This window comes from Arvicanthis niloticus, chromosome 9 (assembly GCF_011762505.2).
Source record: "Arvicanthis niloticus isolate mArvNil1 chromosome 9, mArvNil1.pat.X, whole genome shotgun sequence".
Taxonomy (NCBI): Eukaryota; Metazoa; Chordata; class Mammalia; order Rodentia; family Muridae; genus Arvicanthis; species Arvicanthis niloticus.
The window spans coordinates 61668779-61694840 of NC_047666.1; the positions used below are offsets into that span (position 1 = coordinate 61668779).

The following is a 26062-nucleotide window of genomic DNA, read 5'->3' on the forward strand; positions in this document are numbered from 1 at the left end:
TTTTATTTACTGAAAAAATCTGTTTCTAGTTGTGGTATGGCTCAGCTCTAGAATACATCCTTAATTCCAAATAAAGAAAGTACAGTTAGCTTGAAGAATGAAATATCCATGATTGAAAGTAACTCCTAATTAAGAGGCAGAAAATGGAAGGACAAATCAGAGAAAGATTTGACAGAATCAGTCAGAGATAGGATACCCATAGGCTCTCATAAGAGTAGTCATGAAGAGACACTATTGATTGGCATCCTACAGCAGAAAAAGATTACTCCAAGCCTTTATTTATTTATTTGGTTCCAGGTTTGTATAGCTTTTTTAGTTAAAAAAAAAAAAACTTCTATGTAAGAAAAAAATTACCTCATCCATAAAATGTTAAAGAAAATGGCTTACAGCACAAAGGATATTCTAAGTTCAAAGCAGTGTTTCATTGTGTGAGTTCAATATAAGTTCAAAGCAGCAGTTTCATATGGCCTTGCTTTTCCACAGTGAACACCTGTGGCCTATTTCTTGGATCAACTGTAGAATAAATGTTTTCTCATTGCTCATTCATTTCTTCAAATCCTGTTTCTTTCCCTAGTACAATTAGTCCATAACACATAAAGGTATATAAAGTTCTATTTGCAACTTTTATTCTATAGGGTGCTTGAGAATATTTGTATCAATTAAGGAGCTCTATAAAGTGATGATCAGAAATTAGGAAATAGTCAATTCATTTAAACAGTATTACTACATAAAAGTCCACCTTCATACTGATTCTTCAGGAAATTGACCCAATGGAGTGGGTAAATACCCAGAAAATCATGAAGCTATGTAATCGTGAGAAGAAACAAAAGCAATATCTGAGTCAAAATCTCTGGGATCTTTGCTTCTCAGAGTGCACCCATTGCAGCCACCCAAACTTGTGGGATATCTCCAGAAATCTTACTTCCTTGTCAGAGCCTTTCCTAGATGACTTCTGACAGCAACTTAAGGGAACAGGGCATAAAGTCTGGGGGCAGAGCATGCAGGGAGTATTACTAGGACAGTTGTATAGAGACAGGTTGCAGAGAGAACAAGCTAGCCACAGGTAAAGACAAAAGAAGCCAGAACTTGAAAAGGAGCCAAAAGATTAGAACATATTACCAAAATTACTATTAAGGCAAGCAGAGCAAATCCAGTCAGAAACTGAGAGAAGTCAGATTTAACCAGTTAGTCATCTTGGAGAAAAGTTTGAGCCACAATAGCCAAGTTGAAGCAGCCAGCCAGAGCTCAGAAAGAGGTAGAGAGGGTGAGCTTATTCAGCATTAAGTCTCAATGCTGGTGTGTCTATTTTTGGGTTGTTCATTTCTGGTGTGTTAGAAATCTGTTAGACTTAGTCCAGCATAGGCTGGCCAAGTCGTCTGAATCTGTTAAATCTAAATCTGTGAAGACTGACCACGTTGTCTGGTTATTAGAGTCTTACTTGAGAGTCAGAGGCAGGCAGATTTCTGGCTATCTTTCTATGCCCTTATTGTGTAACTTGGTCTCTGCGCCCGTGGCAGGGGCGAGAACTGTCTATATCACCTGGTTTATGTGCCACCTGTGGGAGGGGTGAGCTATCTCTGTTGGTTTTTTTTTTGTTTGTTTGTTTGTGTGTGTGTTTTCTTGGCAAATTGTCTGTGTGTTAGCTGTGAATCTACTGTGTTAAACATCCTGAGTTAAAAAGAGATAACATGATCACTGGCAGATAAAGAGATGAAGCCGATGGTGCAAGAGTACTGCTGCAGAGAGGCAGGCATGTCCTTTAGTAAGGGGCACCCACCACAGTTCATGTTCAAGGTTCATGTTCAGAAAGCCTGCCTACCGCATATAGGGTATCCTCCAGGTAACACCACATGGAGGGTGCCCTTGCCCAGCCCGCACTTGGCAGGCGACAGCTCATGGTTCCCCAGCACAGCCCCCTTGACCCACCCAGCCACGAAAGTTGGCCACCACCTAATTTGGTTTGTATAACTGTACTTGGAACCTGGGGTCACTGCTGTAACAATTCGGTGGTTTTCCACCTGCCACCTATGAAGTTAGATAGGGCCCAAGTGATAAAAAAAAAAAAAAAAAAAAAACTGACAGTGGAGCCAGGGCAACTAGACAAACAGTCCCAGAAAGATTATTCACCTGAGAGTTATATTTATATATTTTTTTAATCAAAAATATAGTGAATGACTAGCTCTGAAATTTTGAAAAAAGAAAAATATGAATAAGTAGCACTAAGACAAGTCACATGATGTGTCTCCAGCTTAACACTGAATGAACAAACCTGCCTGCAGACAGGTCAGACAGGTCAGGCAGGATGCCTACTACAAGAAGTTACAGGCTGTCCTGAGTCAGAGAGCCAAAAGAATAGGCCTCCATTTTGGCACAGATACAAATTTATAGTAAAAAGTAAGTTAGTTATCAAAGCAATAGATAGGCCATGATGCCTCAGGCACCTAGATCTAGTGCCCAATATAGTCACCTAGATAAATCTAGTAGAAGAATCCCCTTCCCCCCATAAAAAGCCTTTCTTCTGCAAGACCCTTGTAGGTTCTGGTCTTCAGGAGTGAAGAACAAGAGAAGACACTGGAAAAAGAATGTTCCCTCAGACATGGGGACCCCATCAATTGATCAGGCCATGGTCAATAGCAGGTTACAGAAGGTAAGGGACACCCAAAGGCCCACACCAGATCCCATTGATAGATCTTGAGAGAGAAAGAGCAAGCTACATGAGACCCCATTAATTTTGACCAAGGTACATGAGGTTAAACAGGGAGGGTAGAGAGACTACAAGATAAGTCATTAGAAGGTTTAGTGTAAGATAAAAGGTCTAGTGTAAGTTGCTGAGAATAGAGAGAGGTGAAGAAAAAGAAAGGTAACAGGAAAAGAATTTACAGAAAGCAGAGAAGAGGGACTCCAATCAAAGGAAGATGAGAAACTCCTTTAAAAAGACCAGTGTGCACATTGCAAGTGAGGGAGCCAGCATCATGGTCCAAGAGGGCCCCAACAAATAGAAGCCAAGGCCAGGAAATCCCAGGACTTGAAAAACACCCCAAATGGTGAAGATATTAGGTCTGTATGAAGACAGCTATTGAGATAGATGGGGCGGCTTGGAGCCACCCAACTCTTGATAGACACAGGGTCCTCCTCCAGGCCAATGGGCCAAAATGTATTCATGGACTACCTGAAAAATGGTGAACTAAGAGATGGGCTGGATGTCCCATTCATTTATGGTCATCCTAGACTGCTCCTACCCTCTGTTGGGTTGAGACTTACTCCCCAGGATGGGCGTCCAGATACACTTCCTACCCGAAGAGCTGCAACTAACTGACAAGAACTCAAGGGTAGAGGAAAGGCTTCTCCTACTGACTCCAACTGAGAGCTAAGGAAACCTGTTTTAGAGATGGGAACAGTTTTCTCCATGCTGGTCAGAGACAAGGCACCACTACTGTGGTGGACACAAACGTCATCTGGGCTGACTCCCCACCCCTGAGATCGTTGGTGCAGAGAGCAACCTTGGAACCTGGGGCAGACAAGCAGGTATGCTTTTGCCACAGCCTATGACTGCAGGGCTATATACCAAGAGAGGAAACCCTGATGAAGTCAGCAGCTGTAAATATTCTTTGCCCAGGATGCCAAAAGGGAGGAGACTCGGTGGCCTGAGGCAATAACCGGACAGATCAAGTGGCTTGATACAGGAGCCCTTTCCAGTTTGGGGCCTAAGAGATGGCCTCACTTGAAACACAGAGTAAGAGAAAGAACTCAGATTGCTAGCCATCCTGCCAGCTACTATCTAGAGGAAAAGAGGCAATGGTGCACACAAGAAGGGAGAACTATACTCCCCAGAAAACAAAAGACTTACCAGACTAAATGCACAGATGGACTCTTAAGATATGAGTGCAACCAAGCTGCTAAGAGATTTAAAGCATATAATGGACCTCAGTTTTGGGGCCAGAGAAATGATAAGACAGTGTAAGATATGCCAGCAAGCAAACACTTGTGAGACTTAGAATAAATAAGAAAATACCTAGGAGAAAACAGCCTAGAATAGGGACCTTCCTGAGGTTTCAAGTGTCGTAGGTAATTAGATCAGATAGCAGTTTTAAGGTAAGTCAGGAATTGTTGGAAATATTAGAAGCTCCACTGTTTATACTGTCTCCAAAGCTCAAGACAGGTAGCAAGAATATACAGAATCCTAAAACTAAATTGCCCTCGGGAACTGGCACTGGCTAGAGTGTCCCTTGTTCTTGTTCCACACCCAGAATGTCCCTTTTGTGTGAGAAATGATTTTTCATGCTACTAAGAGACTTCCTGGCGCTGGTCACCATCTGACCTCCTTGAAGTCCACCAACACCTGTGCCTGATGCCAACTGGAGAACATCCAGATGCCTGAGCAGCTCAAGGTCACCTGCTATTCTACAAGGCCAAAGAGCAGCAGGACTTGACTCCTGAGACATCCCCACTCTGGAGGTACAGGGGAAATGCCACCTTAGAGGATGGGGCTTAGTGTGTATACACCCAAAGTTAAATGACAGCTTGTGATTCCAAGATTGAAATTGAAATGTGAATCTACAGTTATATAGATTTGTTCCTTTTTGCAATTTCTCTTTATTATATATGTGATTTTATGTATATGTAGACAACTATGTGTCACCAAATATGTAAAAGTCAAAGGACAACTTTAAAAGTGTGTTTGAAAGAAATAGAAACTTTTTGAGACCCCCTAGTCAATAAAATAGAGCCTGAGGACCCCTACTAACAGATACTTAGTGCCTAAGATAGATAAATGGTAGGCTTGCAGCTCTGGGCTAACACCATGTGTCTCCACTGCTATCTTTGATGAGAGCAAAATTATTGTGTACCTGTCCAGCTAGTTCCCCAGGTTTTCTACAACCCTACAGGTATTCTCGAACATGAGTTTGAGATGCACCCTAGATGCTTCTGAAGAGAGCCTATTTTCCTTGACTCTAGCTGTTACATTGAGACTAGGAGTAGTCGCATGTATGGAGACAGGTGCTGCTAAGAGGACTAGACTTGCTGTTTCTTAAAGAAGAAGGTCTGTGTGCTGCTCTAAGAGAAGAATGTTAAGGTTGGACTAGAGACAGAAAGATAGGTGCAGCAAAGTTGATTTGAGAGTTGGTTCAATAAGTCCCCTTGGATGACGACCCTATTATCCTCCCTTGCTGGACCACTTGTGAACCATAGGTCCTTGCATTTTAAATAGATTAGTAACTTTTGTTAGAGGAAGGATGAGTGCTGTTCAGCTTTTTGTGTTACACCATCAATATAGAGCTTTAGGTCAAGAAAATGATAATTATGATGACACTGGAGTTTAAACATTTGTAAAGATCCACATCAGACAAAGTGGGGTGAGAATGGGCTTATTAATAATTGAGTTTTTATGATTAAAAAGCTAACCTAATCAGAAAATGGGGGATGTAGAGTGAAAAATTATAAAGACCATTTTATAAAATATATATAGGCTTTTTCTTTACCCTAAACCTGAGCAAAAGAATGCAAGTTCCAGAAAGTGGAACTAGATGTAAGATTTCGGGCTTTCACTGCCCCAGGACACATTCCGGGTGGAGGGCATTATCGCTGAATCAGAGGACACTTGCTGGATTAACATTCCTCAAGCCTCAGGGTGGGGCTATGGCAAGTGAGAAATAGTTAACTTGAAATAGTTGGTAATGACAGGGTATGGCACAGTGACATGGTAAAACTACATTTTTGAGAAGAATGAGTATGCAGAGTGATTTTCATGTGGCTCTAAATCATTTAGGATGGGTTCCTCTGAAATCTTCCACTCTTCTTGGTTACCCCGCCCCTTTGTGTTTTTTCCAGTGTTACAGCCTGCTGATGTTCAAAATTTGTAAAACAACCAATCATGTGTAACCACGTGAAAATACAACCAATCATGTGTAACTGCAAAAAAATTCCTTCTTTTCCCCACCCCATGCTATTGAAAAAAAAAAAAAAAAAAAAAAAAAAAAAAAAAAAAAAAAAAAAAAAAAACCCTTAGCTTGCTGGCCTTTTGTCAAAATTCTGTTCCTGCATGGATGAGCAGTTTTGACCTTGGCTAGCCAACTCTCCCCAATAAACCTCTGCTGATTGCATCCAAAAACTGTCTCAATGCTGAAAACATTCTAGAATAGATTGTAATGAGCCTAGATGCATCAACAAATAGGCTTAGGTTAGCATATAAAGGCAGTAAGCCTCAGAGATGACAATTAACTTCATGAAAATCAAAGTTATATTAACAAATCCTTATTTGCAGACACTAGCTTCATCCACACATCTTTATTTATTTACCAAAGGCAGTTACTTCCACTAAAGTCTTGATCACTATGATCCTTTCAGAAACTACCCAAGATATTTCTTTTTTTCTTTTTTCATTCAAGGTAGGCCATGTGTATATTTGATCATTATAAAGATAAAACCATCTAAAGCATTAATCCAAAACGTATCAATAATTCTTACAGTGAATCTGCAGGCAGAAAGTTGTGGAAATTAGAATTAGAAAAGACAAAGTAAGGGCACTCTCAGCCTGATGGCACTCAGCAGTCCCCTTAACCCTGTTCTCTGCAGAATTCTACTCTGAGCACAACACACAGTGCTGACTTTAAAGATATTCACCTGACTGAGGTTTTCACCCCAAGTTATGAGTTCCTCATTTAAGGAAAGACGCTGAACTCTGTGAGATTCAAAGACAAACTCGCCAACTTTCACTTGAGCTTTGGTACCACTTGTCAGAGACTGGTAATTAAAGATGTCAAGCTTGGTTGCTGAAACCTCCTTGTTCATAATGTTCCCTGTATTAGAGCTTCTCCCAAGTTGGCCCTGTTGTAAGAATGGATGAAGCTGAAAGAGAAAATAATGTTCAAAACTTGCAGTATAAGTCATTGAGAGGCAAGTAAACCTGGTTACTTTAACTGCCACGTCTTTCACTCACTGTATGTTCCTGTGGCTTTGATTTTTGTTCCATTAATAAAACATTTATTGTAAGGCTAATGGATGCTATTTACCAACACTATTATCACTATTCAAATTTGAAAACTGAACTTTTCTCAGTCACTCAGTGATGAAAGAGATACTCTGGCCACCAGAGTCTAATATTTATGAAAAGTAAGAACAATTTAAATGCAGTATTTTAAACATTTGCAGAAGAGCTTTTTCAGAAAAATTACAATATTTTTTCAACTATAAATTACTTGAGAAAGTTCTAATAAGATAAAAATTTCAGATTTTAAAATATGAAAGTTGTAACTAAAGAAGGAAGAAAAAGGAGAACACATGGGGTATAGAAAAGCAGAGGATCATGTGATGGAGGGTGTCAAAGACAGATGGGAGTCAAAGAGAATAGAGTGGACAAGGTTAACCAAACCTGAAAATATATAAAGAAGTCATACATATAGCTACATCTTTAAGCTAGTTAGAAAGAACAATATAATTTAAAAAGAATTTGAACAGAGTTATTACGGTTTATTTTATATAAAATATCCCTGTGGCCATTAGGAAGCCACCAAAAGACCCCAACACTATGCAGGTTATGATCATTGCCCTGGGTTACACAGAAAAATCAGATAGGAAGACCTTATTGCTGAAGACACCACACACCTTGACTTGAGGATCCAATAGTGAGGCTGGAAATAAGGTGAAAACTTTCTCCCCATTGTCTGTTCTGCTTGTCTGTCTGTCTGGCACATTTCACACTGGCAGAAGCTGAACTGAAAGCTGCTGGGGAAGAAAACTCAGCAGAGGCCTCTCCCAACTATGGACCTTGAATTCTATAATACCAACTTCCCAGATACAATGTGCACACTGAAAAACTACTAGCACAATAATCATGGGAATAAACAACTGCTAACTGATTACATTTGAGGACTTCTTTATAAAGGAGACTCATGCCTGTTTCTGCAAACCTATTCAATATCCATGTCTGGGGAGATCAGAAGTCCTATGGCTGAGCCTACTTCTTTTGTTCAGCTAAGAAGACACATTATTGAATTGACTCATGAATATTTACATACATAGAATAGTCCTATTGTCAGAGAATCTTCTCTTTGCCAGAAATATCAGTGCTAGAGGGAAAAAATGACTATTGAGGGCTCATATTGAAATGAGACAGCCATGTGGCTGCTCCCAAAGCACAGGAGACATTGTGAAAGAAGGAATGAAGAGAATGCAGGAGAAAGATGCTGGGGAAAAGGTCCATGAAATGCTGTCTTCTAGGTGTAACATGGTTATGGAACTCATGTGTTTATGCAGTTAAGTTTGCCTCTATAAGATCAGCACAAGACTGAGCCAATAAAAATGTTAAACCACAGAGGAGAAAGGGGGCTTATGGAGTCTAGCCCCTCACAAGAGCAATCTTAGAAACTAAAGGATTCTGAAGGAAAAGAAGTCATTGTGGTCAAAAATGCCATCATTTTTTATTCCTTCTGCCTCATTGGATAGCTGAATATTCATGCCCACATGGAAGACCCTGTGGGTCATAAATCTAGTCAGTCATTAAAAAACAAAAGACATGACTATAGGATAGGGACATGGTGGGAGAATGGAGGATCTGTGAAGATGGAGAGAGCTAAGGGACTGAGGGAAATGGGCATGAGCAGAAGTTATTATGTACTGGTATGCTTATATGTTACTGTCAAAGTATACATTATTTTAATAGACCATATAGGATAGATATAAAAATGACTATGTCTGACCTAATCATTTAAGTTTTACAAAGCAAAAACCCCACAATTCTCTGAAAAAAATAAGTGAAAAATATTCCTTCCTTAGAGAGGAGGATGATTTACTTTTTGAGATTGAATCAACAAAATTGTCCTCTTAAAGTGAAGAGAAAATGAATATGATCTGAGATTTAAAATAAACAGCAATAAAATTTTGTTCATGTTCCAGTCTTGTAGCAATGTTAAAGGAAACTTTCAGAGAAAAGGAAGATTGTATAAGCAAGTAAATGAAACTGACATAGAGATAAGAATTGCAATGAAGCAGAATACCGTAGTAAAATTGGGAATTTTGTTTTTTTTAATTTCTCTAGTAGAGTAAACTCTGCTCAGAACCACAAAATAAATACAATACCATGTGGCTATGTTTTTAGATAAATGAAACATTTTACAGAACTGTTACAACAAATAGAAAAGAGAAACAGAACAAATTCAGTAAAACACTATACTCAACCAGAGCAACAAAAATCTGCTAAGACCTAAGACCTGACTGTATGCTCGTTAGCACAAAATCCACAGGGAATCTCAGTGTTCCTAACACAAAACTTCCAAGAAATATAAGACACTGGGAAAGAACAAAATTAATAGAAATAAAAATAGGGATAATAGAAATAGAAAAAATACCAGCTCAAAGGCTTATTTTTAACACAATCAAAAAAGAAAATTATCCTAACTCCTCCTATACAAATTCATACAAACGTATACAGACACCAAATAGATTGGATAGAAAATAAACTCATTTCGCACCATAATAATTAGAACACTAAACATATAAAATAAAGAAAAAATAATAAATGTTTCAAAGGAAAAAGGCCAAGTAACATATAAAGTTCAATATATTCTAATTGCTCAACTTTCTCAGTGGAGACACTAAAAGCCAGAAAGGTCTTGGAAATTCCACTGCAGACTCTAAGATACCATAGATGCCCAGATCACTATACCCAGCAAACTTTTCATCACCATAGATGAAGAAAACAAGATATTCCATGATAAAATCAAAATTTAAATATCTATCCACAAATCCAGCACAACAGATGGTTCTAAAATGAAAACTCCAACACTGGGAGGCAAAGTATATCCTTGAAAACACAGAAAATACACAGTATCACAGTAACAAACTCAAAAAATGGTTGTAAACACACACTTACCCATACCACCACTTCTAGAACTAGATTACAAAATCATTATTGATATCGCTCAATATCGATAGATTCAATTCCTCAATAAAAAACACAGCTAACAGAATGGATAGGAAAACAGGATCCAACCTTCCAAAGCACATAGGAAATACATCTCAATATCCAAAATAGTTGTTACCTCAGAGTAAAGGGTTGGGGAAAGAGTTTCTAAGAAAATGAACCTAAAAATCAAGGTAGTGTAGATGTTCTAATATCTCAGAAAATAGACTTCAAATAAAAATTAATCAAAAGCGATAGGGAAGAACATTTATACTCATCAAAAGACAAATCCATGAAGATGACATCTCAATTGTTAACATATATGCCACAAACATATATATACAAGCCTGCTAAAGAAACACAATTAAATCTAAAATCACACATCAATCGCACACATTGATAGTGGGAGACTATAATACCCTACTGTCACCAATGAATGACATATCCACACAAAAACACAGTAAATACTGGAGCTAAGAGATGTTATAAACAAATTGGACTTTACACCAATAAGATATCAGAAGGAGAGAAAAAATATAAATAAGAAAATGAAAATTCAAGATATCATTATTTACAGATTATATGATAGTGTACATAACCAAACACCAAAATTCTACCAGGGAACTCATATCACTGATGAACATTGTAAGCAATGTGCCTGGATACAAGATTAACTCAAAAAAAAAATTAGTAGCCTTCCTATATACAAATAACTACAAGAATGTAAAATATTTTTGGGTACCTAAATCAAGGAAGCAAAACTAGTATGAAAAGAAGTTTAAGTCTAAAAAATGTATAAAAACCTAAAGAAGATATCAAGAGGTGAAAATATCTTCCATGCACATGGATCAGTAGAATTGACATAATAAAAAGTAAAAAAAAAAAAAAACAAAAACCTTCCAAACATACATACCACCATCCCTAATTTGAAAGTGTACCAGAGTGTTGTACTAATAAAATCCACAAAGTATTCTCATTAAAACAGACATGTTGAACAATGGAATCAAATTGAAGACCCAGACTTAAATCCACACAGCTCTGAACACATTACTTTTTTATAAAGAAGCCAGAAATACACAATAGAAAAAAGATAGCATCTTCAAAAATGAAGCTGGTCTAAATGGATGTCTCCATGTTGAATACTAATAGAGCTATGATAGCCCTGTGCAAAACTCAAGGCCAAATGAAAATCACAACATTAAAACAGATTTGAGGGAACACTAAACTTGATGGAAGAAAACATAGAAAATGGCCTTGAAAATATTTATAACTGCCTATATTATGAATGCTAATTACATTCCCCCAAAAAAAGACTGTTTACATGAGAATATGACATGCAAACAGCTTCTGAAAACCTGTCCCCAATTGGTTCTGATTGGTAAAGAAAGATGCTGAGAGCCCATGTCAGAGCAGGTCAGAGAGAATTAAGACTTTTATGATTCCCTGGCAAGGGATAGGGAGGAAAAAGAAGGAGAAAGAGAGCCACAATGACAGGAGAGGTAGAGAAGAAAAAATGTCTTGACTGAGAAGTTTCAGGATGGAGACAGAGCTGCCATGTAGGTGTCAGAGAGAGTGAAGCCAAAGAAGTGTACCCAACTGGGTCCAGAACAGCCAAGGTAAAATACAAAATGTAATAAAGGAAAACTCAGGATAATCTGAAGGAGGTGGATTATCCAAATGGAGGTTAGGAGGTAGCACAACCATTGAGCTGTTTAAGTCATATTAAAATATAAAGGCTGAGTGTGTAAATTTCAGTTGAGAACCCAGAGCTTTGGGAAAGGTAGAGTGGAATTAGCTGTCAAAATTTATTTAATTCTACACATACTGGCACAGGAGACAACTTTCTAAAGAGAACACTGATAGGTTATGAATAAATGGGACCTCATGACACAGAAAAGCTTATTCAAAGAAAGGACAACTTCGATAGGTTAAAATGGCAGTCAACAGAAAGGAAATTTTTTTTTTACCAACTCTAAATCTGACAGAGAGCTAATACCCAAAATATATATAAAGACATGAAGACACTAGGTATCAACAAACCACCAATCCAATTTTAAAAATAAGGTTTCGAGTTAAACAGAGAGTTCTCAATAGAAGAATCTTAAAGGGGTGAGAAACATTTAAAAATAATATCCAATATCCTTATCCATTAGGGAAATGCAAATCAAAACTACTTTGAGCTTTCATCTTATACATGTCAGAATGACTAATATAAACAGTAGAAGTGGCAGCGCATGATGGCAAGGATGTGGAGCAAGGGAACACTCTTGCATTGATGGAGGGAGTGTAACATGGCATGGTACAGCCACTGTAGAAATCAATAAGATGGCTCATCAGAAAACTGAAAATCAATCTACCTCAAGACCCACCTATAAAACTCTTGAGCATATAGACAAAAAATTATACATCTTACCACAAGGACACTTGTTCAATTAGTTCATAGTGGCTCTATTTAAAATAGTAATAAAGGATATGAAACCTGAACTGGCCATCTTCTGTAACCAGGCAAGGCTCCCAGTGGTACACCTGGGACACCAACTAATTCACACAACCTTGGACCCACAAGCTGTCTTGACTACAAGATGTGCTGGTGCAAGTGGGCTCCAAATTTGTGAAAGTGACAAAGCACTGGTCTAACTTAAGGCTCAAGCCATGAGAGGCAACCCATGAAAGACAGTCCCTGGATGGCCATGAGCATGAAGCTGGGTGGCTCAGAGACCTAGGGTAGAAACAAATACAAAAGAACACAACAACTGGAACAAGTCAAAGATCAAATTCCTAAGGATATTCTGATAAAGTCATAAAGCAGTGCCTAATCCAGTGTTCATTAGAAAGATTTCATCTTGCAACTGAGGGGAGCCTCTACAGCCTTGATGTCTTCAAACTCATGATCTTTCTCTACCCATAGGCTGGAGAACAGTCATGGATGATATTGTCTAGCCTGATAGAAGCTATGTGTTCTTCTAGGATTTGTTGATCAAAACAAAACAAGCTTTTGACCTCAAATGTACCTGAAATCCCTTAAAATATGCCATATTTAAACTTGTACAAGTCTCTTTTATTGTGTATTATAATTATATCACAAAACATTAAGATCAGTAATGAAAAAGATGGGATGGTTAAATAGCATAAATATTATTGTTTGAATGTGCCTAAACTAGGAAGCCACTTTTCAACATCATTCACATATTGTTTTCTGAAAGAAATGTTAGCTCAAGGATCCTTCTGGTTTCTGTCTGTGCCTGGAGCTGATCCTGTGCCACACTGCTTCATACCCAAATATCTCTGGGAGAGAGCTCATCTCCCAGATGTGCAGGTACATCTGTGAGCACAGGTAATACCAACATTTCTGTTCAAATTTCTGGCCCAAGAAGGACACGTTCAGAGTCATCAGGACACAGGAAACAAGGAACATCCAGAGACAGGATCCTTCAACTTTCCATCTGCCCCTCAGAGCTGACCCTGTACCATAGCTCCCCATATCCAAATACATCCAGGAAAGAATTGGTCACTCAGGAGTACTGACACACAGGCTTGAAAAAGGGTCAGGACACAGTCAGAGATAGCAAGACTAACTAACACCAGGGATATCTAGAAGGCAAGAGGCAGGGCAAGAACATAAGCAACAGAAACCAAGACTACTTGGCATAATCAGAACCCAGTACTCCTCCCAAGACAGCAAGCCCTGGATACCCCAACACACCAGAAAAGCAAGACTCTTACTTAAAGTCACATCTCATGATGATGATAGAGGACTTTAAGAATGACATAAATAACTCCCTTTAAGAAATTCAAGAGAACACAAGTAAACATGTAGAAGTTAAAAGAGAAAACACAAAATCCCTTAAAGAATTGTAGGAAAACATAACAAAACAGGTGAAGGAATTAAACAAAACTATCCAGGATCTAAAATATGGAAATAGAATCAATAAAGAAATAACAAAAGGAAACAATACTGAAGATTGAAAATCTAGGAAAGAGATCAGGGACAGAGATGCAAGCATCATCCAGGGAATACAAGAAATAGAAGAGAAAATCTCAGGTGCAGAAGATACCAGAGACAACACTGATGCAACAGTCAAAAAATGCAAAATGCCAAAAGCTCCTAACCCAAAACATCCAAAAAAAATCTAGGACACAATGAGAAGAACAAACCTAAGGTTGATAGGTATAGAAGAGAACAAAGATCCCCCAATTAAAGGGCCAATAATTATTGTCAACACAATTATAGAATAAAACTTCCCTAATCTAGAGAAAGAGATGCCCATAAACACACAAGAAGCCTACAGAACTCCAAATAGATTGGACCAGAAATGCAATTCCTCCCGTCACACAATAGTCAAAACACCAAATACACAAAACAAAGAAAGAATACTAAAAAGCACTAAGGTAAAAAGGTCAAGTAATATACAATGGCAGACCTATCAGAATTACACCAGACTTCTCACCAGAGACTATGAAAGCAAGAAGATCCTGGGCACATGTGATACAGACCCTAAGAAAACACAAAGACCTGCACAGGCTACTATACCCAGCAAAACTCTCAATTACCATAGATGGAGAAGCCAAGATATTCAATGGCAAAAACCAAATTTATATAATACCTTTCCACAAATCCAGCCCTACAAAAAATAATAGATAGAAAACTCCAACACAATGAGGGATATTACACTCTAGAAAAAGCAACAAAGTAATCATCTTTCAACTAACCTAAAAGAAGATAGCCACATAAACATAATTCTGCATCTAACAACAAAAATAACAGGAAGTAGCAATCATTGTTTCTTAATATCTCTTAACATCAATGGACACAATTCCCCAATAAAAAGACATAGACTAACAGACTGAATATATAAGCAACACATAGCATTTTGCTGCATATAGATAATGCACCTCAGAGTCAATGACAGAAACTACCTCAGAGTAAAGGTTGGGAAAACAAATTTCCAAGCAAATGTTCCCAAGAAACAAGCTGAAATAGCCATTCTAATATTGAATAAAATCAACTATCAAACAAAACTATCAAAAAATAAGGAAAGACACTTCATATTCATAAAAGGATAAATCTACCAAGAAGACATCTCAATTCTGAACATTTATGCTCCAAATGCACGGGCAGCCACATTCAAAAAACACTTCACAATGCTGAAAGCACATATTGCACCTCAGACACTGAATACTGGGAGACTTTGATATGCCACTCTCAGTAATGAGCAGATCACAGTAAAAGAAACTAAACAGAGACATTGTAAACTAACAGAAGTAATAGACAAAATGGATTTAACAGATATCTATAGAACTTTTCATCCTAAAACAGATGAATATACCTTAATCTCAGCATCTCATGGTACCTCCTCCTAAATAAACCATATAATCAGTCACAAAACAGGTCTCAAAAGATGTAAGAAGAATGAAATAGTCCCACACATCCTATCAGATCACCACAGGCTAAGGCTGATCTATAGTAACAACAAAAACAACAGAAAGCCCACATAAACATGGAAGCTGAATAGCACCCTACTCAATGATAACTTGGTCTAGTAAGAGATAAAAAAAGAAATTAAAGTCTTTTGAGAATTTGATGAAAATGAAGGCAGAACATACCCAAAGTTATGGTGCACAATGCAAGCAATGCTAAGAGGAAAACTGATAGCTCTCACTGCCTCTAAAAAGAAACTGGAGAAAGCATACACATACACTAGAAGCTTAACAGCACACCTGAAAGCTCTAGAAAAAAGAAGCAAATACACCCAAGAGTGGTAAGCAGCAGGAACTAAAACACAGGGCTGAAAACAACCAAGAAGAAACAAAAAGAATTATACAAAAAAACAACAAAACCAGGAGCTGGTTCTTTGAGAATATTAACAAGAGAGATAAACACTTAGCCAGACTAACCAGAGAGCACAAAGACAGTATACAAATTAACAAAATCAGAAATGAAAAGGGAGACATAAGAACAGAAACTGAGGAAACTCAGAACATCATCAGATCCTACTACAAAAGACTATACTCAACAAAACTAGAAATTCTGGATACAATGGATAGTTTTTCAGACAGACACCAGGTATCAAAGTTAAATCAGGATCACATAAACCATCTAAACAGTACCAAAACCCCTAAAGAAAGAGAAGCAGTCATTAAAAGTCTCCCAAACTAAAAACACCCAGGACCAGACATGTCTAGTACAGAATTCTATCAGACTTTCAAAGAAGGCCTAATAACCAATACTCTTCAAACTATTCTACAAAATAGAGAAGGAACACTACTCAATTTGTTCTATGAAGCCAAAGTTACACTGGTACCAAAATGACACAAAGAGCCAACAAAGAAAGAGAAGATCTTCAGACCAATTTTCCTTATGAATATTGATACAAAAATACTCAATAAAATTCTCACAAGCTGAATCCTAAAAAACATCAAAATGATCATTCAACATGATCAAGTAGGCTTCATCCCAAGGATTCAGGGATGGTTCAATATATAAAAATCAATCAATGTAATCTACTACATAAAGAAACTGAAGAAAAAACCATGGTTATCACATTAAATGCTGAGAAATGATTTGACAAAATTCGACAGCCCTTCATGGTAAAAGTCTTGGGAAGATCAGGAATTCAAGGCCCATACCTAAACAGTAAAAGCAATACACACCAAGCCAGTAGCTAACATCAAACTAAATGGAGAGAGACTTAAGCAATCCCACTAAAACCAGGGACTAGACAAGGCTGCCCACTTTCTCTATACCTATTCAATATAGTACTGGAAGGCCTAGCCAGAGCAATTAGTCAAGAAAAAAAGGCCAACAAAATACAAACTAGAAAGGAAGGAGTCAGAATATCACTATTTCTAGATGATATCTGGTATACTTAAGGGACCCCAAAATTTCCACCAAGGAACCCCTAAACCTAATCAACAATTTCAGTAAAGTGGCCAAACAAAAAAATTAACTCAAAAAAATCAGTAGCCTTCCTCTATTTAAAGGATAAATGGGCTGAGAACGAAATGGAAATGACACCCTTCACAATAGTCACAAACAATAATATAAAATATTTTGGTGTGACTCTAACTAAACAAGTGAAAGATCTATACAACAAGAACTTGAAATCTTTGAAGAAAGAAATTGAAGAAGACCTCAAAAGATTGAAATATCACCCATGCTCATAGATTAGCAAGATTAATATAGTAAAAATGGCCATATGGCTGAAAGCAATCTACAAATTAAATGCAATCTCCATCAAAATTTCAATTCAATTTTTCATAGAGTTAGAAAGAGTAATTCTCAAATTCATTTGGAATAACAAAAAACCCAGGATAGCGAAAACTATTCTCAACAATAAAATAACTTCTGGGAAAATTACCATTCGAAGCTATATTACAGAGCAATGGTAATAAAAACTGCATGGTATTGGTACAGTGACAGGCAGGTGGATAAATGGTCTAATATTGAAGACCTAGAAAATGAACATACCATCACTTGACCTTTGACAAAAGAATTAAACCATACAGTGGAAAAAAGAGAAGTTTTCAACAAATGGTGCTGGTTCAACTGGAGTTCAACATATAGAAGAATGCAAAATGATCCATTTTTATTTCCCTGTACAAAGTTGAAGTCCAGGAGGATCAAGGACCTACACATAAAACTAGACACACCAAAACTAATAGAAGAGTATATGGGGAAAAGCTTTGAACACATGGGCACAGGAGAAATTTTTCTGAGCAGAACACCAATGCCTTATGCAGTAAAAACAACAATAGACACTAAGACTTCATAAAATTACAAGGCTTCTGTAAGGCAAAGGACACCATCAAAAGGACAAAAAGGCAACCATCAGATTGAGAAAAGAGCTTTACCAATTCTACATCCAATACAGGGCTAATATCCAATAATACATAGAACTCAAGAAGTTAGACTCCAGACAACCAAATATCTCTATTTAAAAATGGAGTACAGATCTAAACAGAGAATTTTCAACTGAGGAAACTGGATAACCAAGAAGTACCTAAAGAGCTGTTTAATATCTTTAGTAATCAGGGATATGCAAATCAAACTACCCTGAGATTCCATCTCACACCACTGAGATTGCTAAGATCAAAAACTCAGGTAATAGCAGATACTGCAAGGGTGTGGAGAAACTCTATTGTTGTTGGGTTTGCAAGCTGGAAGAAATACTCTGGAAAACTGTCTGATGGTGCCTCAGAAATTTGGAGATAGTGCTACCTGAGAACACAGCTATACCACCTCCTGGGAATATACCCAAAAGATGCTCCAACATGTAATAAGGACACATGCTCCACTATGTTCAGAGCAGCCTTATTTATAAATGCCAGAAGCTAGAAATAGCACACATGTCTCTCAACATAAAAATGGATACAGAAAAATGTGCTGCACTTATGTAATGAAGTACTACTCAGCTATTAAAAACTACTTCATGAAATTCACAGGCAAATGAATGAAACTTGAAAATATTATCCTGAGTGAGATAAACCAGTCACTAAGAGAACACACATGATATGCACTCATTGATAAGTGCATATTAGCCCAAAAGTTTGAAATATCAAGATAAAATTCACAGACCATATGAAGTTCAAGAAGAGGGAAAACCAAAGTGGGGATGCTTTATTCTTTCTTAGAAGGGAAACAAAATACTCACAGGAGGAATTATGGAGATAAGGTGTAGAGCAGGAACCAAAGGAAAGGCCATCCAAAGACTGCCCCACCTGGGGATCTATCACATATAGAGTCCCCAAACCTGGATGCTATTTTGGATGACAGAAAGTACTTGCTAACAGGAGCCTAATATGGCTGTCTCCTCAGAGGCTCTGTCAGAGTCTGACAAGTACAGAGGCAGATGTTCACAGCCAACAATTAGACTGAGTGTGGGGTCCCCAATAGAGGAGATGGAGAAGGGTCTGAAGGAGCTGATGGGGTCTGCAGCCCCATGGAGAGAGCGACAGTGTCAACCTGCCAGACCCCCAGAACTTCTGAGGACTAGACCACCAACCAAAGTGTGTACATAGAGGGACACATGACTCTGGTCACATATGTGGCAGAAGATGGCCTTATTGGACATTAGTGGGAAGAGTGGTCCCTGGGAAGGGGGGGGCTTGATACCACAGTGGAGAGGAATGCCAGGGCAGGAAGGCTGGAGTGGGCAGGTTGGTGGTGGAGAGTCAGGGAAAGGGGTATTGGGATAGAGAGTTCTTAAGGGGAAACCTGGAAAAAGATAATATTTGAAATGTAAATAAAGAAATTATCCAATAAAAGGAAAAAATAAATTTTAGATCAACTTTAAACACTACATTGTATTTTTTCTAACTCTATATCTATATGCTAGTTTATGCTACTGAAATAAACATGAATTCTTTGAGGAAAGAGATAGTAGCATAAAGAAACATGGTAGCATAAGAAATATTTTTCTAACACTATGATAGATCATGAATCAAAATGCAGAAATTACAAGCCAGGGTCCAACACTCTAGGAAACTATAAGAACAACTACTACTACCTTCCATGGGAGAGGAGCCTGGAGGACACTTTTATCAAGTGAGCCTCCTTCCACTCTGAGTGACAGCTCCTCATGGAGTGCCTGGGCAATGGCATGTACAGCAGCATGGACTTTGTAGCTCGGGGGTGAGGTATTCATATCCCAAACATTCAGAGGACGGGTGCTCAGGCTGCCATTTTGCTCACATTGACTTAGTTCCGTGACATTGTCCTCAGAAAAACGTGGACATTCAAATATGATCGACCACACATCCTGCATAAAGATATCATGAGGGTATTTTCTAGGTTGAACACTTCCAAGAAAATCCTTGAATCCCAGAATTTCATTCATGTGATCTGAAAATGATAATCCTGCACTAAAGTATGAATAAACTAGATCTTGTTCAAAGGGTAATGCAGTGATATACCAATCAGAGGTTGTGATCCACACATTATCAAAAGTACTATACAAACTGAGGATAGGGAAAAACGTATGAAAATCATGTGTGACACCAAATGCAAGCATCACACGTGGCAATGGGACTCTTTTCAAAAAAGTTTTCCAGTATTCTATGTCCTCTGCATTATATAATTCGCCCTTTTCTGCAAATGCAACACAAAGTCCATGGTTGGTCATCTCCTCTGTGATGTCCCTAATGAAGACTTCTCCCCTTATATCATCTGGAACCAACAGACCAACCCAGACCCAAGAGAAATATAGCAGCAGTTGAATAATTCCCTGATACAGAACTGTAGTGGGCGAAGGAAACTGGTAAGGAGACTGGAGCTGGACTCTGGTCCCAAGACTCTGGTCAAAAGGAGCATAGCTGATCTAAAGAGAAAAAAAGTTACAACTCAAGTCAAGACAATTAAATTTATCGTCCTGTGATTTGCTTTACCTTTTCTGTTTATTCACTCTAGGAGAAATTAAACAGTTAAATAACTTTACTAAGAAATACCAATTTGTTACTTATGTCACTTGCTACTCACTGTGTACATGAAATGTATCTTAATCATTGTACTTTTATAGAATATATCAAAAAGGGACACGGAGTGTCTATCTCCTGATCTCAGTTAAGGTAATTACAAGCTAAACATGAGAATTTGCCAATCTGTCACTTCCCATACCAAAACATTCATCTTCCTGATAATGAAAGTGGAAAAATATTAACAAAAAAGGCCCTTTCACTTGAAGTCACAAATCCATCACTAATTAATCAATAAACAAAAATCTAAGAAGCATTGTAAAATCCTCTAGTGAAGTCTATATTTGGCTAGAAGTTCCTATGTATTTGTCTTTCTGTAATGCTTATTGCATAGTCAACTAAAATAAGCTTGCTTAGGTTGGAAGGCTGACTATCTACCACAATGCTTGTTGTAAAGTCTCTCTTTTAACAGGAACCTCTGGTCACTCCCATCACATTGCTATCCTTTTTAACAGAAAACTTGAGTTGAGTTGTCTACAATGTCATTCCTACATACTTCAGGGCATCTCCTTTGGGATGAGGGGATAGACTAGATCATTAATTACCTAATCTGCTATATCCAATGACAAATTACCAAATTCACTTCACTTAATCTAGTATTGGCATGAAACAATCCTTTTCCTTAAAATGTGCTCTTTAATGAGTTCCAGGAATCTTTTTTAGTAAAGGAATGAATTTCCAAGGTTTGGACGACACTATCAGTCTGCCTTACTGAATTTTCCATCTCTCTCTACACTGGTGGTATCAGAATATCCTTGTGTCCCATGGTTCAGATTGGGACTTGATCCCCTTTCCACACATATTCCCTAAATAATATTCTCCTAAAATCAGATGCCCACTAGGTCATGCACTCATGCACAGTTCATACCCTGGGTTTATGCACTGTTTTCTCCCCAGGCATCTAAGTATAGATCTTTAGTGAACATTTCACTTATTGGATCCAAAATCATGATACTTGAATACAGACATTCAATATATGTTAACTGATTGTGGGGAGAGGGGTGGGTGAGGAGAAGAAATGGAAAATCACAATGATAACAAACTGAAGAGTTAGGAGGAGGCTTGGCTCAGGCAGTTTATGGAGGAGGATTTAGTTCACTAACTTGCTGACTAGGAACTAACCTCAGAATCAGACTGTAACTGTGGATTCTGATAGGCCCAAGTCTGAGGGGACTGAAAAGTAAACTATAGAGCTATGCATGCCTGAAGATGTCTGACAAGTCCATTTTTTTGTAAGATACATGCATTATATAATCATGAGGCTGAGGAGGTGGCTCAAGGCCTGCATTAGAATCCTCAGCATCCCCATAACAAGTCAGACACAGCTGTGTGTGCTTATACCCTAACATAGCAGGGCAGAGACTGTAAATCCCTAGAGCCTCCTGACTAGTCAGCTCAAAATTTGAAGCTTCCGGTTCTGTAAAAGACTCTGATTCAAGGCAGCAGTGCAGAAAGTGATAAAGTAATAATATCTGGCATCCATGTGTACTGACATGATTCCTGCACACACATACCACACATGCCACACATACCACACAAACATGCACAACCATACACAAATGGGCACACACACACTTATGTCCACCCACAAGTGCACACATGTGTGCCCACATGCACACACATGCACACACAATCACATACACGAAGGTACACACATGGAGAGAGAGAGAGAGGCTAAGAGAGAGAGAGACAGAGACATAGACAGAGAGGGGGGAGGGAGACTAAGAGAGAGAAAAAACAAACAACTATGGCACCTCCATGAAGTGTTAATTCCTCAGTACCAGATATCAAAGAGAATAAAAAAATGACATGAAAGCAGATGCCAGAGTTGCTTTGTTGTGTAGAGTAATCAATATTCACAAATAATCAAAAGCACAGCTCACATAAGCATGTAGATACAATAAGAGAATCAATTCTGAATCTAAATAGAACTTATCAAACAGGTATTTGCTGGAGAAATTTTAAAATATGGAGGAAAAAATCTGGAAAAAAACCAAGATAACCAAATAAACTTGCTGAAAATTAAAATCCAAGTCAGTCAAATGAAAAACCACCACTGAACAACCTTTATAAACTTTCTTCAAATCAAGGATGCACTCTGAAAAATATGAAAATGAATCCAGAAACAAAGATGTCTGACTTTGCAAACAGAAGACCTAAATACAGAACTTATTGAGAACAGACATACAGCACTCAGGCTGGAGAAAAGAATAGAACATCCATAATATGTACAAATGCAGGGGATGTGAGAAACTCCAAACACCCAATTGGGATGACATTAGCTGCAATAACCAACAGAGGAGAGATAGAAACTGAAGAGAACACCTCCAGAATGGACACCAGTTGAGGGATAGGCCACAAATCCATCTCAAAATTTTTAACACAGGATTGTTCCCATCTAAAGGAAACTTGGGGACAAAATAATGGAACGGGGGCTGAAAAAAAGGCCATCCAGAGGATGCCCCACCTTGGAGTCTACCATATCTGTAGATACCAAACACTGAAACTATTACTGATGCCAAATACTTGCAGACAGAAGCTGAGAGCCTCTGCCAGCACCTAACTGAGACACATGCAGATACTCACAGCCAACCATTGACCTGAGCCTGGGAACCCCAGTGGGAGAGATAGAGAAAGGACAGAAGGAGCTGAAAGTGATTGAAGCCCCATAGGAAAAACAGTTCCCATGGATTGAACCACCAAACAAAAAGTATACGTTGGAGGATGTATGGCTCCTGCCACATATTTGGCAGAGGATTGCCTTATCTGGCACCAAAGGGAGGGGAAGCACTTTGTCCTGTGGAGGCTTGTTGTCCCAGCAAAGGAGGATGCTAGAGGGGTGAGGCAAGAGGGCATGTATATTTGGGGAAGTACTTTCTTAGAGTCAAAACCAGGGGCATTGGAATGGAGGTTTGAGGGAGCTGAGACCAGGTAGGGGGACAACATTGAAATGTAAACAAATAAAATAACTAATTTTTTAAAATTAACTCATAAAATCTCATAAATATAAAAATCTAGATAGAGCATAATGGTGCATGCCTGGGAAGCAAAGGCAGAGGATCGCTGTAAGGCTATCCTGGGATACATAGGATGTTCAAGGCCACGTAAGTTGGCATGATGAGAACCTGTCTCAGAAATGAACAAATAGGTAAAAATCAAAAATAAAAAATATAAACCACCATGGGGGCCTAGTTCATTTACTAAGAGTTAAGTAACTTCACTGAGAATATCAGGAAACAGTTCATGCTGGGTCACAGTTATTTGCAAATTAGTAGATTTCTAGTAGCCCTTTTCAATTTTGTTATAATTAAGATGAATCTGACTTGTAAATGCTAGCTGTCTAGCATTGCCTCTAAGAAATCCTTACTGATCAACAGAGAGATTTTTAAACAAATACAAAACCATAAAACTTTCCTGCCAACAGGTGAAAATTACAAAGAGCCCCAACATCGAGTCAGAGTAAGTCTGACCCATGGTTCTTTGTAAAAATGAATGTTATGAATACTGAGCTAATACAACAGTAAAATAGCCAGAAATATGTCCATAGTAGTTACTGTGAAGATATGTTAGTAGAATTATTATAGTTCTCGTGCTTTGTGATGCTCTAAAATTGGATACAACAGAAAGACAGCTTTAACAATGGTAAAAAGCAAAGGGAATTTCTTCTTGGAGGGGTAAGAATACAGGCTGTCATTACTTTGATTTATACTTTTTCAATTTTGAAGTTTTGAAATTACATTTATTATATAAACATGATTTCATCTTATAAATGAATTATACTTCACACTTAAAATGATAGCTAAAAAGTAAGTGATTAAGCACCTCATCACTAAACAATGATTGAATTAATTAGCATTGATTACTATGCTATTATGTTTGACCTAAAGAACCATGATGCTTTGCATACCTGTGGGACATTGTAGAGACTTAGCACTAGGGAGATCTGAGTTGATATTCCTGTTGAAATGCCTCCTATCACAGCAACCAGCTTATCAGTCTTCTCAGGCCTGCAGCTGTAGTTAGGAACTGGGGGGCTCTCTCCTGAGAGCAGAGCCAGAGAACTCTCCACAGCCTTCACCTCAATAAAGTCAACATTGAAGAGATAAAATCCCAGGGACATATTGAATAGAATATTTTGGTCCTTGTTAATATTTTCTATAGCAAAAACCATTGCCAACATGTGCTGATAATTTTTAGTGAGATCCCTAGGAGGAAAAAATGGAAAGACCATTTTTATGTTATATTATTATTATGAATTTGTAATTAGATGATAATTACATCCTTTACCTTCCTCTCTTTTCTCCATGCAGTTCCTGCCATGCTATCTCCCAAATTCTGGATTTTTTATAACAGTCTAAGTCATATAAGAATATTCATGATATTCCAAGATACAAGCAAGATATTCTATATTTAAAATTTAAAAGAAAAGAGTCATAAAAAAGAAGATTCATAGTACAACTTACTATCAAATTCAAAATATTTTTTTTTAATTTTTTTGAGACAGGATCTCACTTATTCAACCCAGACTGACTTTAAACTCACTATGTACAATAGGTTAAACTCAGGCTCACAGAGATCCACCTGCCTCTGCTTCTCAAGTTCTGGGGTTAAAGGTTTGCACCACCATATACTATCAAATGTACAATTTTTACTTTTTACTGTGCAATTTGTGTCTGAGAAATAAAAATGGAGGAGTAAAGCATGTGGGAAATAGCAAACATTAAAACTTCGTATTTCATGTGGTCTTCTGAAATAGGATAAACCTCAGGAAAACTCACAGTGCTTGATCAACCATAGCAATTGAAAGAAAATAGCGTCAAATACATCAAAACAGGAAAACTAAAATGTTCTCAGTACAATACACTAAATAACTACAAAGAAAAACTATTTTTGACTGCAAAGTGCTTTCAAAACCTTCTTACATATTTAAGAAAACTCAGAGTGAGTAGGGGAGAGACACACAGAGAGCCCATCATGGCTGAGTAGTTCTTGGCATTTGGAGGCTACTGGGGAAGGGAGAATCAGTTTCCTTAGGAGGTTGCCCTAGTAGCTTGCCTATACTCTATATGATGTCCTATACTCCTGCACTACTGGCATGTCTAAAGGAACTCAGGAGATTAAAAGGTAAGAAAGTGTGCAAGACTGTGAGAGGCACAGAGACAAAAAGACCCCATAAAGTTTAAGACAGTAGACATGGGAGGAGAAGCAGTAGAGGTGGGTGAGATCAACATACATTGTATACATGTAGAAAATCCTTAGAGAAGCCAAACACTTACTCATAAACAAATTCTGGAAAATACCATGTATCATTAAAGTTACATGTATATCTATTGTCTCCAGAGGTCACTCTAAGGGAAAAGAGTCCTCCAATAACAAAATCCCCATCTTGATAGTAGCCAGGAGAAGCAGGTATATTCAAGGAGAAACAAAAAATTTGTTCCTGGAATATAATGAGAACAATCAGGAGAGAGAGTAATTTCATACTAACATTGATAAATAATTAATAAAACCCAGAGATCTGTTCAGTTGAGAATCTTGGACTAATCAACCCAACAGCACATCAGCAACCTGATAAAACGTGTGTGTCTGGTCAGTGTGAATCAAGGTTATAAAGCATCGTTTTGTCCAGTACAGACCCACCAGTACCAAACACTCGCTCAGTTCCTGGGAGGATAATCTGTGTTGCACATACTT

At 38.0% G+C, this 26062-nt stretch overlaps 1 protein-coding gene across 1 annotated transcript in view; it reads right to left on the minus strand.

Moving 5' to 3' along the window:
- The window catches only part of LOC117715317 (vomeronasal type-2 receptor 26-like), a 37678-nt gene extending 11828 nt beyond the window's left edge, over nt 1–25850 (minus strand). Inside the window, exons 1-4 of the mRNA XM_034512076.1 lie at nt 25645–25850; nt 24276–24573; nt 19405–20214; nt 6622–6846 (exon numbers count right to left, since the gene is read on the minus strand). Of these exons, the coding sequence (XP_034367967.1) occupies nt 6622–6846; nt 19405–20214; nt 24276–24573; nt 25645–25850 (1539 nt within the window). The remainder of the gene's footprint in view (nt 1–6621; nt 6847–19404; nt 20215–24275; nt 24574–25644) is intronic.
- Nucleotides 25851–26062: the final 212 nt, after the last annotated feature.